The sequence below is a fragment of the Globicephala melas genome, chromosome 4, assembly GCF_963455315.2.
Source record: "Globicephala melas chromosome 4, mGloMel1.2, whole genome shotgun sequence".
NCBI lineage: Eukaryota > Metazoa > Chordata > Mammalia > Artiodactyla > Delphinidae > Globicephala > Globicephala melas.
This window is the reverse complement of record NC_083317.1, coordinates 15704855-15719077: the sequence shown is the minus strand read 5'-3', so window position 1 is coordinate 15719077 and position 14223 is coordinate 15704855. Positions and strand designations below refer to the sequence as shown.

At 41.1% G+C, this 14223-nt stretch overlaps 2 protein-coding genes across 3 annotated transcripts in view; one reads left to right on the top strand and one right to left on the bottom strand.

The window, feature by feature from the left end:
* Positions 1–514: 514 nt before the first annotated feature.
* On the bottom strand, positions 515–12818 carry RWDD2B (RWD domain containing 2B). The gene is made up of 6 exons (XM_030880981.3): positions 12656–12818; positions 8183–8357; positions 3222–3448; positions 3040–3107; positions 2552–2914; positions 515–1980 (listed from the first exon to the last, which is right to left on the bottom strand). The coding sequence occupies exons 3-6, from the start codon at positions 3426–3428 to the stop codon at positions 1734–1736; spliced, it is 885 nt and encodes a 294-aa protein (XP_030736841.1). The 5' UTR covers positions 3429–3448; positions 8183–8357; positions 12656–12818; the 3' UTR covers positions 515–1733.
* The window catches only part of USP16 (ubiquitin specific peptidase 16), a 30468-nt gene continuing 28937 nt past the window's right edge, over positions 12693–14223 (top strand). Inside the window, exon 1 of one of the 2 annotated variants that reach the window (XM_030880973.3) lies at positions 12693–13084. The gene's annotated coding sequence lies outside the window, so the exon portion shown is untranslated. The remainder of the gene's footprint in view (positions 13085–14223) is intronic. The other variant, XM_030880972.3, reaches the window with a different exon arrangement.

The following is a 14223-nucleotide window of genomic DNA, read 5'->3' as shown; positions in this document are numbered from 1 at the left end:
TGCCTTGTTAGTTCCACTTTATTACTTTTGATTTTTACTTGGATAGTATGTAGTATAATGTATTTACTAATTCACTTAGTGATGGGCACGGTACATTGCCTCCAACTTTTTACTAAGATAAACAATGCATTATGTCCCCCATGCCCACTCCTCTATCCAAGTCTGACTTTTCAAGGAATACCCAACACACAGTACCAAGCTGAGTGCTAGCAATTAGTAAATATTTAATAAACACTTTGGAAACTGATTTATGGAGGGCCTCAAAATCCAGATAGTGGGGCTTCCCTGGTGGCGCAGTGGTTGAGAGTCCACCTGCCGATGCAGGGGACACGGGTTCGTGCCCCGGTCCGGGAAGATCCCACATGCCGCGGAGCGGCTGGGCCTGTGAGCCATGGCCGCTGAGCCTGCGCGTCCGGAGCCTGTGCTCTGCAACGGGAGAGGCCACAGCAGTGAGAGGCCCGTGTACCGCCAAAAAAAAAAAAAAAAAAAAAAAAAATCCAGATAGTGTGTTTATTTGACTCTAAGTCAATTTGCTGAAAATAAATTTACAGAAAGCCACTTCCAGAGAGAAAAATTTGTCAAAATCCAATTTTCCAAAAACGAATGCTTTAAATTACCAGTTTGATGAATAGTTGAGGCCTATTAAAAAGTCTGAGCTCTGCTCGTGCTTCAAAGCCTTCTGTGAGGTGAGCCAAGGAGCAGAGGCAGAGCATGAGTATACAAAAATAGAGATGAACTGAAAACTCCGTTTAAGAAAAATTTCACTAATCTTTGTATCAAGTGCCTGGGGCAGATGCAAAACTAATGCTTTGAAAAAAATCTATTTGGCAAACTCGCTTTTAACTGCTAGTAACAGACACAGAAATATAAATAAACTGGTTTTATTTCATAATAAGCTGTCTAGAGATAGGCAGCGGCTAGTGTCCGATCAGTAGTTTAACAGCTTGAGGACTGGCATCTCTGTGGCTCTTTTGGCCCTTCCTTCCCTCGTGGTTGAAAGGACTACTGCAGCTCCAGCCATCACTCTGGTATTTCGGACAGAAGGAGAGGGAAGAGGTGCCCTAGCTGCATCTATCATTTTAATCAGGGAAGCAAAAGTTTTCCCAAAGGTTCCCTGGCCCCCCCACCAGCTGCAAGAGAGCCTGGAGAGAGTGAGCATTAAGCTTTCCCAGGTTCTTAGTGGAGGCAGATAAAGGGGAAGGGGATTGGGAATAAGTGGCAAGTTAACACCAACTCTATCGTCCTCAAATATAATTAACTTCTCTTTCAAAATAGGTAGTTTATATGTCAAGACATGTCTATAAACAATTTTAAGATTATAATTTAAAACTCAGTTCTGGGCTTCCCTGGTGGTGCAGTGGTTGAGAGTCCGCCTGCCAATGCAGGGGACACGGGTTCGTGCCCTGGTCCAGGAAGATCCCACATGCCGTGGAGCGGCTGGGCCCGTGAGCCATGGCCGCTGAGCCTGCGCGTCCGGAGCCTGTGCTCCGCAACAGGAGAGGCCACAACAGTGAGAAGCCCGCGTACCGCAAAACAAACAAACAAACAAACAAAACCAAACTCAGTTCCGCATTCAATCATGAATATTTTTAACAGATGCATTTCAGCTATACTACTTTTCCTCTTTTTCTCCCCCTTAACATTTTAGAATGGGACTAAAGGGAAATTACTTAATCTTTCAAGAAAGAGTCGGGGAGAAAGTCAAAAGACCAACAGTAGCAAAACACTTTCAACTACTCTTCTGCTCCTTGTCCTTCCACACCAAAGAGCATCTGGAAAACATCCCCACATCCTTTGGCATTTAAAAACTGATACAGTTGACCAAAGTCCATGTGGTTTCCTCTGGCTCCATTAACACTGAATACTTTTTCTTCAAAAACTGAAAATTTTCTTTGTCTTTCCATTTCCTCATTTGTACCATCAAAAGCAATGTCTTCTCGATGGCGAATTAAAATTCTCTTCCAGTTTAATTTTCTGAGTCTGAAAGAAATTTTCAGAGTAGAAATTTTGAAAATGTGTTGTGTATTCTAAGGCACTGAAAATAGAAGTTATGAAACAGATTTCTCAGTGCCTTTTCCTAGAAGTAAAGAAATCTACTTTTATCTCACATGGATTTTATTTTAATCAAATATGATTCTGGTTATAATCCCACCCCCAAACTCACTTATTGCCATTATCACTGCCTTGTATTAGCATTTTAGAAATGTGGAAATTGCTGAATCTCGACCTCCCAAAGGGACTTCTCAGAAATGAGAAGATTAGAAACCCCCTTGTTTCACAGGGTTCACAATTTACAGCATCACTAAGATGAGGGGAGAATCAGATCCATAGACATGGAGAGAACAGTAGACACCATCTTGGGCAGGGGCTCGATTTAACATCTATCTACAGAGCATCTTCTTTGCGCCCTGTATCAGGTGAAGGGAGTGATGCTGATCATATGTGAGTGCTGTTTTAGACTGAGTCCCCATACATACTGATTTCCACATCTCTAGTATCGTGCTTAGTACTAAAATTATTGACAAGGCATACAAAAGTTGTGAAAGCCAACCTTGACCAGAATTCTTCACAGGCACTTTGTGGGCCTTCCACACAAACAATACCAGGTTTCCCAGGCATGCTAAACCCAGATAGGGAAAGCTCCTTTGCCCACTCTAGAATGTTCTTTCTTTTGCATTTGTTGTAGATGTGATGGCTGTAGATCCAGAGTCTTGTGAGAATGAGGTCAACTGGCTGGACTGTACTTCCTGGAACAGGGGAAGGTGTGTTGTCTTTGCTGACATAGTCAGAAGCGTGTTCTCTAACCCACTCTGTGGCATTCAATATACAGACATCTCCAAGACAATTCTTTTGTAGGTATGTGGTCAGATCTGTATTCAGCTGTGCCTGCTGGGATCTACTTAATAATACTGATCTGATGGAAAAGATATGGGATTAAAAAATTAAATCAATTTTCTTGGAACAGAAAACAAACTTGAGAATTGCTTTTATTCTCAGATTAGTTTTGACCTCTAGAATTGGCCAGTTTCTGTAACATACCTGACAGTAATTTCAGGCAGAACTGCAGGGTATTTAAAGGGAAGAACACAGGCCAGAGAAAACATCACCTGATAAAAAACAAAAAAAGAGAGAGAAAAAAAAATGCCGTAAGGGCTGTTTTAAGTTGAGACATGTTTCAAAAGTAAACATGAAACATGCTTCCAAAAGTAAAACTGAATTACCACTGCTTCCTCAGATATGTCCAGGTTCATAGTGATAGTAAAGTAAACTTTTGAAGATCGTCCTTCCATTGTCCTCTTTTCAATACAATCTTTTAGTTCTGCTAAAGCCAGCTGGTCATTCACTATGAGCTCATTCACACCGGGGAACATACTGGCTAGCAGGTCTAACTCAGAGAGCTGGGCCTCTGCCTGTTCAATCTCAATCATTTTTGGATATCTGTAGGGTTCTAGGAAGATAGGATAATAGAGACATTTACAAGTATTATACAATCTTGGGAGAACTCAATATGGGTACTTACTGAATATGGAAACTTATTGAAAATTTGATTTCTTCATAAAATATGAAAGTTAATCAGAATACCTTCTGGCTATTCTACTTTCAGATGTAATATGCTAAGGACCCAAAGAACAGGACAATCCAATGAGAGCCATAAAACTCTAATAATAAGCAGGCACCAAATTCCTCTGTTTCTAGATAGTTGATGTGGCATCTTGAGCTGCCACAATGAGCAATTACATTGAAGTAAACTAATTATGTAGTCAAACACCATATCAATGATATAACAAGGACAGAGGCTCTGACTGGTTACCTTGGAAAATTAGAATGAAAAGAATAAGGAAGAGAGTTAGTTATGTGGACGGTTAATTTTTCCTTCTTAATATTAGTTAGTTTTTTAAAAAGTAGAAGAATGTGAAAAAGGGAGAATAAAGGCTAATTATCCCACAGCTCAAGTAACCCATGTTAACATTAAAAAAAAAAGTACAAGATTATAAAATTCAAATGGCAGAGAAAGGTTATAAAATGAAGATACAGTTTGCTGCTGGTGACTGCTTCCCCTATCTGTCCAAGTCCCCGATCCAAGGCAGAGTTTTAGGTGTTTCAGAAACAGAAAACATTTTAGGCAATATACATATATGGAAAACACATGTTGGTATGTGTAAATAAATTAAATATATAATTAAAATGTATCTACGGGGATCATATATGCACATCTTTTTTCCTTACTTCCTATCCCTCTTCCCCCCAAATATATTTTGCAGATCTATTCACTGTCAGCACATATTGTTTTATCTCATTCTTTCTAGTGGTTGACTGTCATACTGAATCATGTAGATATGTCATAATTTATTGCGTTTGTTATCTACTGATGGGCACTTGGGTTGCTTCCAGATTTTTTCTATTATGAATACTTCTATAATGGTAGTTTATATATATTGCATGTTGAACTGTGAATACTGTATATTCAAGAATCAGTTTGTACAGGTGGCTGGTTGATACAGCATTTAAAAATTTTGGTAGATATTGCCAAGTTGCCTTCCAGAAAGTTGCTACATGGAAGTTTAAAATTTTTACACAGTCCCCTCCTTTAAAAAAATTCTTAATACATAGTCTTTTTATGGTGTTTTGTGTCTGTGTGTGCCATTCATGAGTTTTTATTTTTAAGGATGCAAACTCACCAGCCTTTTCTTTTACAGATTCTGGACTTTGAATCTTTGTTAGAAAAGTCTTCCCCACTCCAAGGTTATAAAGGTTACCAATCTGCTAATTAAAATATGATTTAAAAAAATTTTTTAGAATTTGATAAATTGATTTTAATTTCATTTGCAAGAAAAATTGTGGGGCTTTCTAATAAAACACGAAGGCTGAGCACAGGTATTTATTTCTCTTTCTCTATTTTTCCCCCATTTAAACTAGAGTAAAGGAACAGATTCTTAAAGACAAAGGGAGAGGAAATAATAGATAAAAGCTGTCAACAAAATTCTGGAAGATGGAAAGGGGTGAATGAATTATAACTGACAGATTTCAGCTTTCTTCCCTCTGTTAACTTGGTCAGGTGGGGAAGGGAGCTGCAGAACTTCAGAAAGGCTCAGTACTGTCAACACCAGCTACCTTGGAAAGCAGCAGTGTGTATGCAGTAGAAAACATGAATTTGTTGAAAGTCTAGGGTCTAGACTTTAATTAGACTCAGTTCAGCATCTCTTAATATTGGCACTATTGACATTTTGGATGAGATAACTCTGTGTGTATGTGTGTGGCAATCTCTATCTTTTAATTATAGTATTTAGACATTTACATTTAATGCAATATTAATATGTTATGTCTTAAGTCAACCATTTTGTTTTCTATTTCTTTGGGGGTTTTTTCCTGCCTTTTTGAAAATATTTTGCAATTCCATTTTGGTTAATCTATAATGTTTTTGCATGTATTTCTTTTTATAGCTTTTTTAGTGGTTACTCTAAATTATATATATATAATATTATATATATATAATTACACACATATGTATATACAAATTATAACAGTCTACTGGTATCATATTTTACCAGTGTCAGTAACATACAGAAAACTTATGTCACTTTTACTTTTACCTTCCTCCGTTAATAATATAGTGATCTTAGGGAGGGAGGGAGACGCAAGAGGGAGATATGGGAACATATGTATATGTATGACTGATTCACTTTGTTATAAAGCAGAAACTAACACACCATTGTAAAGCAATTATACCTCAATAAAGATGTTAAAAAAATAATAATATAGTGATCTTAAATTTTTCTTCTACATATATTTAGAACAACAGTGTAATAATTTTTGATTCAGCCATCAAATATGATGTAGAAAACTCAAGGAAAATCCATTTTATTCATTTATATTTTTGCTCAGTCATGATATTTCCTCCATAATTCCTTTATTGTTTCTTTTCTGTTTAGAAAACTTACTTTAGCCATTCTTTTAGGGTAAGTCTTACAAATTCTCTTAGTTTTCCTTTATCATAGAATGTCTTGATTTCTCCTTCATTCCTGAAGCATATTTTCACTGGATATAAGTATTCTGGGATGATAGTTCTTTACTTTCAGCATTTGAACAGTATTATGCATCTTCCTTCTGGTCTCCATAGTTTCTGATGAAAAATGCTCTGTTATTTGAATTGTTTACCCTTATAGCTAAGGTTCATTTTGCTCTTGCTGCTTTCAAGATATCTTTCTTTTAGTTTTCGGAACTTTGACTATGATGTGTCTTAATGTGGATTTCTTTGGGTTCATCTTGCTTGACATTAATCTGGTCTCTTGAATCTGTTTATACCTTTTGACAAATTTGGGGAATTTTCAGCCATTATTTCTTCAAGTACATTTTCAGTTCTGTCCTCTTTCTCCTCTCCTTCTCGGATGACATGAATGTCAGATCTTTTGTTATAGTCTCACATGTCCCTAAAACTCTATTTATTTTTGGTCTATTTTCTCTCTGTTATTCAGATTGGGTAATTTTTGTTGTAACTTCCAGTTTGCTGATTCTTTCCTTTGCTCCTTTCCTTCTGGTGTTGATTCTATCTACTGTGTTTTTAATTTTGGTTGTTATATTTTTCATTTCTAACATTGCTTTTTAGTTCTTCTTTCTGTCTTCTGTTTCTCTACTGAGACTCTATTTTTTTCATTTGCTTCAAGTGTGTTTGTAATTGCACTTGAAAATTTTTATGATAGGGGTTTTAAAATCTTTGTCAGATAATTCTCCCATCTCTGTCATTCTAGTATTGGCATCTATTGATTTTCTTTTTTCATTTAGTTTGAGATTGTCATTGTCCTTGGTATGATGAGCGATTTTGATTGAAACTTGGACATATGGGGTATTAAGAGACTCTGGATATTATTTAAATCTTCCAATTTAGCATGCTTTATCTGATACTGCTTCAGGAGGGGAAGAGGTGGGTGCTGCTTCATTACTACCAAGTGTGATAGAAATCCAGGTTCCCTACTCAGCTTTTATTGACATCTAAGGTAAGCAGGGAGTGGAGAGAGTTCTTCATTACTGCTGGGTGAGGATGGGAGTTCTAGTGCCACTGTAGACCTCTAAGGATACCTCCCTGGTTGGGAGTGATAGGAGTGCCTCATTATTGCTCCCCAGGTGGCCTCCACTAACACCAGGGTTAGGGGTGGCTTTGTTAATGGTAGGTGGTGTTGAGAGCTCTGACTTTCCACTAGACCTCTCTGACAACACCCCAGAAGGGGATAAAAGAGGGTCCCTTGTTATTGCTGCATCACGCAGACATACAAACTCTTCATGTGGTCTGACATGGACCTGACATGGGGCTGACACTGACACTGTAGTGCAGTCCTTGTTACTGCCTAGCAGGGAGGAAAGTCCTGGGTCCCAGCTCAGACATTTTTGGCACCTTTCTGACAAGGGGTGGGCATTAGGTGCTTATTACAGCTCAGTGAAGATGGAATCTAGGCTCCCTTTGCTGGTGTTAGTAGGGGAGAGGCCACAGTGTTTTTGTGGGATTTGCCTGGTATACAGTATTTATTATTTAAATGTTTTCTGTCTTGCTAGACTGTACTTTTCTTGATACCTTATTAGATACAGCAGGTTTTTGTTAGGGCTTAAATTTTTCTTTTTTTTTTTTCTGGTTGGTACCCTTGGATTTCTGGATACCAATCTAAAGATGACAGAGAGACACAAAGTGAGCAAATGCTGTTGGAAAAATGGCACCAATAGATGTGCTCAACGGTTGCCACAAACCTTCAATTTGTAAAAATCACAGTATCTGCAAAGTGCAATAAAATGAGGTATGCCTGTATATTCAAACAGTAGAATATTATGAGATAATATTAAAAATGGATATTAACACTGATGTTCATTTTATATGGTTACCTAAAATAGTAGATTGTAGAGCAATATAAATAATCTTAATCAATAAATAATGATATTACTATTCATTCTTATACCATCACACATACTTGAAAAAAAATCACAAAGAGAATTCACCAAACTATTAACAGTTGGCTAAATGTGGGTAGAGGGAAGAAGAGAAGGATTTTCACTTTTTAATTTGTGTGCTTCTATATTGTTTGACGTTTTATGATTAGCATGTAGTACTTCTAAATTCACCAGAAAAAAAATAAGGGTTACTCTTCCGAATGGAAAAGAAGAGCTCAATCCCACTGTTGCACAGGAAAACATGGCTTACCTTCTCAATGAGAATTTACTCCGTGAAATCAAACACCATTATTTCAGCTACTGGTGTCTTCATGGAATTCCTTTTAATCTTTGGTAAAGGTTTATCAAGCAGCTACTATATGTAGAGCTTCATCCTTCACTCCTTCTTGGAACTTTCTATTTAGTTCAAAGATCAGGACTTATATCTAATAAAATATAGAACAATGAAGGTAAAAAGGCCAAGTGCTTAATGACCAGTATAGGTATTATCACGAGGATTAAGATAAGAGCATAATCAATGAAATAGGTCATCAGGAAAGATTTGAGGAAGGCAGCAAGATATGGGTTGAGCCTTGAAGGAAGGGTAAGACTTAGACAAGGGAGGAGGAGGCATAGTGGGGAGAGAGAACAGGTGTGCAAGGCAGGAAAGCACAAGAAAAACAGCATAGGCCGGAACCTGTCCCTTCTTCACAAGCTCAACTACCAAGGTCTAATTCAGGGACACATCGTTTGGAATATTTCTTCTTGGGCTGATTACTTTCTGATTATCCTCTAAATCCATTCTTGGCCCTTCTTTTCCCTGCCCTGGACTCTGGACAGCTGACCTCTATAGCCTATAGCACCCAAGTCTTCTGCCTTCCTTGTGGTTGGGTTCAGCCAATGCTCCGGCAGGAAGTGGGAGGATGGGAGGAGAAAGAGGCTAGGGTATTTCCTCACTACTCCTTCCTTGCTTTGGTGGTATTCTGACAATGGCTGTGATCCTCTATGACCAAGCTTCTGCAGGCAGCCCTTCTTCTTTAGCTCCAGCAGAACTTTCAGCCAAGGGACAGTCATGGTTCCTTTAAACGTGGCCACACCTCTGTAAATAGCCCCTTTATGAAACAGCCTATTCAGTTTCAAAGTTGAGTGTGCATCTATTTCCTTCCAGAACCATGACTCCTCTTACCTGGCCTCCGCCTCTAATCTCTCCATCAACCATCAATTCACACTCCACATTGTCATCATACTGATTGTATGCAGTGTCTGATAGAAGTATACTGAAACAAGCAAGAGGGCGCCAACTATCTATTAGGGAAAAGGTCACATAATCGGTGATTGGGCAACAGTGTTGTGGTCTGGGAGAATGGGGTGGAGGTGTGTTAGGTTCCCGGCGGATGGGGGGAAAGGCATACTGGCTAACAACCCTGACAGCTACCCAATAGAGTTGAGACAGGCTGGGACCTGGGACCTTTTGCTGCAGTGCCTGCAGGCGGACAAATGTCTCCTCGAGCAAAAAAATACAAAGAAACTATAAGGGACTAAAAATTTGACTACATGCAGGCGCAACTGGGGCAAATTATGAACAACATACAAAAAGACCAAAAAGCCACACAGCACCACCAAGGGGATAGGCAGACCACCCCGACCCCTGGACCCACCCCTATCCTCACCCCATATAAGGAAACAGCTCCCCTGCCCCCGGAGTGAGCAAGGGAACTTGTTACTTGTTTTCACTCCCTCCTGCTGCAGCAGGGGTTCCAATAAAGCCCTGCCTGAATTTCTTGTCTGGCCTCTTATCAATTTCTATTGATTAAGGAAGCCAAGAACCCTGGTCAGTAACAGAGTGAATTTATCCCAGTTCACCATCTGGCTGTTAGTTTCAAAGACACAGTATCACAAAATGCCAGCGTATTGAGAGCGGATCCACTTCCCAAAGGGTGTCTTGCATGATCCATTATAAGCCCTCTAAGAACACGTCTATTTATTCAAGTCTTCTTTATTTCATCCAATATAGTTGGGTCATTTCTTTAACATCAGAAAATGGTATTTGGCCAACAATTTAGCTAGTTCACTCTATGGTACTTTTAAAGAGCAAAAAAAGTTCTTCCACTTAAAAAGAAATGCAAACTACTCAGAGGTGTCAGGTCAGTAGCTGCAGTGGGTCCTGTCAAAAACACCAAAGATTATGGGAATGATTAATGTGGTGGGGTGTTGACTTCATTAGGATTAACTGGACACGAATCAGGAAAATATGAAAATAATGCCTTGTATACTATAGGCAGTCTCCACAGATCAGAGTATAAACCAATGCCAACACCACCTAATCATTCCCAATCCCAGTGGTTTTCAACTCATGTCCTTAAAATGCCTTACCAGGGTGTCAATGCCATGCTGGGGAAAAAAAATACATAAAGCATTGTGTTCTTAAATAAGTTCTTGAAATGCTAAATGACACAAAGCTCAATAGGTTTCTCTAGGGTGACCATGGGTCATCTTCTTGTCCTGACTGGTTTAGTATTTATCCTAGACAAAAGTGACCCCATTTGTACAATAAACTCTTTTTTTTTTTTTGGCCACACCTCGCTGCATGTGGAACTTCCCCAGCCAGGGACTGAATCCGTGCCTCCTGCATTGGAAGCATGGAGTGTTAACCACTGGATCACCAGAGAAGTCTAGGACAATAAATTATATGGCACACTTTTTGTGTGTGATTTCTCAGAGTCTTTATTGTTAGATGCCAATATGCACCATGAATTTCTAACAAGAGGGTTTAGTATGCATAGTATCCCAACCTATCTGACCCCCAAACATTTTTTCCAGACCTAATGATATTTGCTCTTCTCTACACAGTTAGAACTGCACATGCCTCCCTCCATTAAATATAATGTTTGCTTTACTCTCTAGAGACTTTGTATATATATATTTTTGTGTGTGTGTGTGTGTGTGTGTGCGTGTGTGTGTGTGTGTGGTACACGGGCCTCTCACTGTTGTGGCCTCTCCCGTTGCGGAGCACAGGCTCCAGACGCGCAGGCTCAGTGGCCATGGCTCACGGGCCCAGTTGCTCCGCGGCATGTGGGATCCTCCCAGACCAGGGCTCGAACCCGTGTCCCCTGCATTAGCAGGCAGATTCTCAACCACTGCGCCACCAGGGAAGCCCAACAAATGTTTCCTGAGCACCTATTGGGTGTCAAGCACTAAGACTATAACAATGGATAAACGTAACAAAAAAAACTCCGCTCTCAGAGATTTAATCTAGTGGGAGAAGACCATGACAACAAAACCCACACATATATGTATGTCCAGTGAATAACGGTTATGAAGAAGATAAAGAAGATAAGGCTCAAGTTGCAGGGTGGGTGGTTGAATTTTACACGGGGTGGTCAGGGACAGCCTCTCTGCTAAGGTGACTGCAGGGAAGAGACCTGAAGGCACTGAAGAAGAAAGCCATGTGTTTAACTGGGCAAAAAGTTTTCCAGGCAAAAGGAACAGCATGTCCAAAGTCCATGAAAGAGGATGGTGCTACACCAGGCGGCTGGGGCCGAATGAGCCAGGGCCAGGGTTTTATAAGGACACAAGGTTAGAAAGGAAATATGGGGCAGTTCATGTTGGAACTCATAGGGATGGCTAGGATTTGGGATTTTATCCTGACTGATATGGAAGGCCACTGGAGGGGTCTGACTTACTTATGAAGAGGCCCGCACTCACTGCTGGGAAGAGGGTAGGGGAACAACGATGGAAGCAGGGTGACCAGGTAGGCACTACAATGATAGGAGGAGAGGGGATAGTGGCTTGGATTAAGGTATGGCGATGGAGGTGGTAAGCAACTGTTCATGTTCTGGACATAGATTTCGTATAGAACCAATAGGATTATTGATGAATTATATGTGATATGTAAGAATAACTCGAAGGCTTTAAGAAACTGGAAGAATGGATCTGCCATTTACTTAGATGGGGAAGATGATGGAAATCTGAAGTTTGGTTTTAGACATACTAGGTAATGAAGTGCCGATCAGGACACCTATAAGCAGAGATGTCCAGCAGGCAGTTAGATGTACAATTATGAGATCCGGCTGAAGATATAATTTGGGGAGTAATCGACATTTATTTAAAGGCACGTTTGTTTACTCAGTCAGGGAGTGAGTGAATTTGGGAGGAGGCCTCATTGAGTTTAGAGGTCTGGAAGATGAAATGGAACCAGTAAAGTTTGGGACTAATAGACCTACGGGTGGACAACTACGCTAGTGATGTCACAATAAGTGATTTGTCAAATTATTTTCGTAGATGAGATTTCAGTCCCAGAAACACCCTTATGAGAAGTTTCTGACTCGAGATTTTAATGAATGTTGTAAGAACGCAGAATGAACCTTGAGTTTCCTGAGCGGAATCCTTTTCACCCCCCCACCAAGTTTTTTTTTTTTTTTAAGGGAGGAGCGCGTCTCGCTGCCCGAGTCCTAACCGTCTCAGAAAGTTGCCAGGGCCACTACCGAAGCCAGATACGCAGGCACCCTCGCCCCTAACGACTGACCAGGCCGGGGGCGGGGGTGAGGGGAAGGGCGAGGGTAGCGGGGTGGTGCGGAGAGGGTGGGCGGGGCCATGAAACCCCGAAGCTAGCTCTAACCAATGAGCGATGAGAAGGTCGTGGGAAGGGGGTGCCACCAGGTAGCCAACTTCCCGGGACGTGGAAGGGGCCGCTGCGGCGAGGGACCCCTCCAATCCCGCTGAGCACCAGTGGACAGGGACTCACCTCGAGCCATGGACCCCCTCGGTGCTGTAACCCCGAGTGTCCTGGCTGTACGGACAGCTCAATTCGCATGCGGAGGGAGCCTCAAAATTCTAGGGCTAGGCAACCGGAAGTCTACGAACCGCTCTGGCCCGGCAGCCTGGGAGAGCGAGACCGACTCCTCCGGGGCTGGCGCATGCGCACTTGTAGGCCCGCTCTTCCCGGAAGCCCGAGCAGAGACCAGTGGGATTCCTGGGCCCAGCCTCCTTCTTCTCGGTCGCGGAGTTTTTGTTCTCCCGGATTGGCGTTTCCCAGCTGCTGCCACTGTCAGTGAGAAGCATAGCCGGCAAGTTTCCTGAGTCAGGAAATGGTCCTTTAAAATAACGCTCTTCAAATTTGAACTTGCAGCGGAATCTTTCGGGGATCTTGGTATATAATGCAGCTCGGGATTCGGTAGGTAGTGGTGGGGTCCCACTTTCTGCATTCCTAAGGTCTTCCCGAGCAGTAACGATCCTCTTGGTCCCTGAAGGACGCTGAGTAGCAAGGCAATAGGAACAGTTGAGCGTGGATGCTGGCCTTGGCGACCTTAGGAAGGACCCTGTGCATGCACAGAAACTTGTCCCGGCTAATAAAAGGACAGTTTGAACGCGACTCCAACACGAGAGTAATTAAAAATGTTTTTCTTCACGAACTAAATATACACAATGCACTTTTTCCTTTATGTTACATATTCATTGTAGAAATCTCATAAATGAGGTTTGTAAACTGATATCCATTGATGTCAGGTACTACTGAAACTGCTAGGTGGCGTTTTCTTTTTTTTGGGGGGGGGCGCTCCCAGGAGCTCTGCTCCTTTATGTCTCAGGGCAGAAAGAATTCAGCCAGAGGCAAAGTGATGGATAAGAAGTGACTTATTAGAATAGGACGCTTGTGAGGCTTACAGGCGGGCAGGCGAGCGTTGTGCTGCCCCGAGTACTTCGTGGGTTACATTTTTATAATCAAAGGAAAAGTGGGGAGGGGAAAAAGACCACCTTCTTCCTCATTCTTGAGTAGATGTCATGTTTCCATCATCAGCTCCTCCTCCAGGTTGGGCAGGGGAGTTTTTCTTGTCCCTACATGGTCAAGCCGGGACTGTTATGGCACTATGGAAAATTATTTTAGGTCTCAGTACAATGAGGGTCTTTCACTTTGAAGTGTCACCTTTCCATAAATTATTGTTTTTTATGTGTGCAGAGAGCATGTCCTAGGAGTCATTAACTTACTGAGCTCACTGGGCAGGATGTGAGTCTCATGCTACCATTGTTTTATTGTTTTGAGGCATGCCTCATACTTCTGTTGTATGGTTTTGTGGTTAGGCAAACCTGCATTCTTGAGTGATCATTAACTTACTGTGGTCTCCCAAAGCCCCCTAAAGTTCCCTCTTTATCTGCAATCCCCTAATGGGATTTCTGAGCTATTTGATTATCCTACTCTATCCCTATCAGTTTTTTCTTTTGAAGTAAAAATGAAATGAACATCTTAAATGTATATTTGCTGAGTTTTGACAAACTCAAACACCTTTGTAACTCAAATCCTATTGAGATATAGAACAT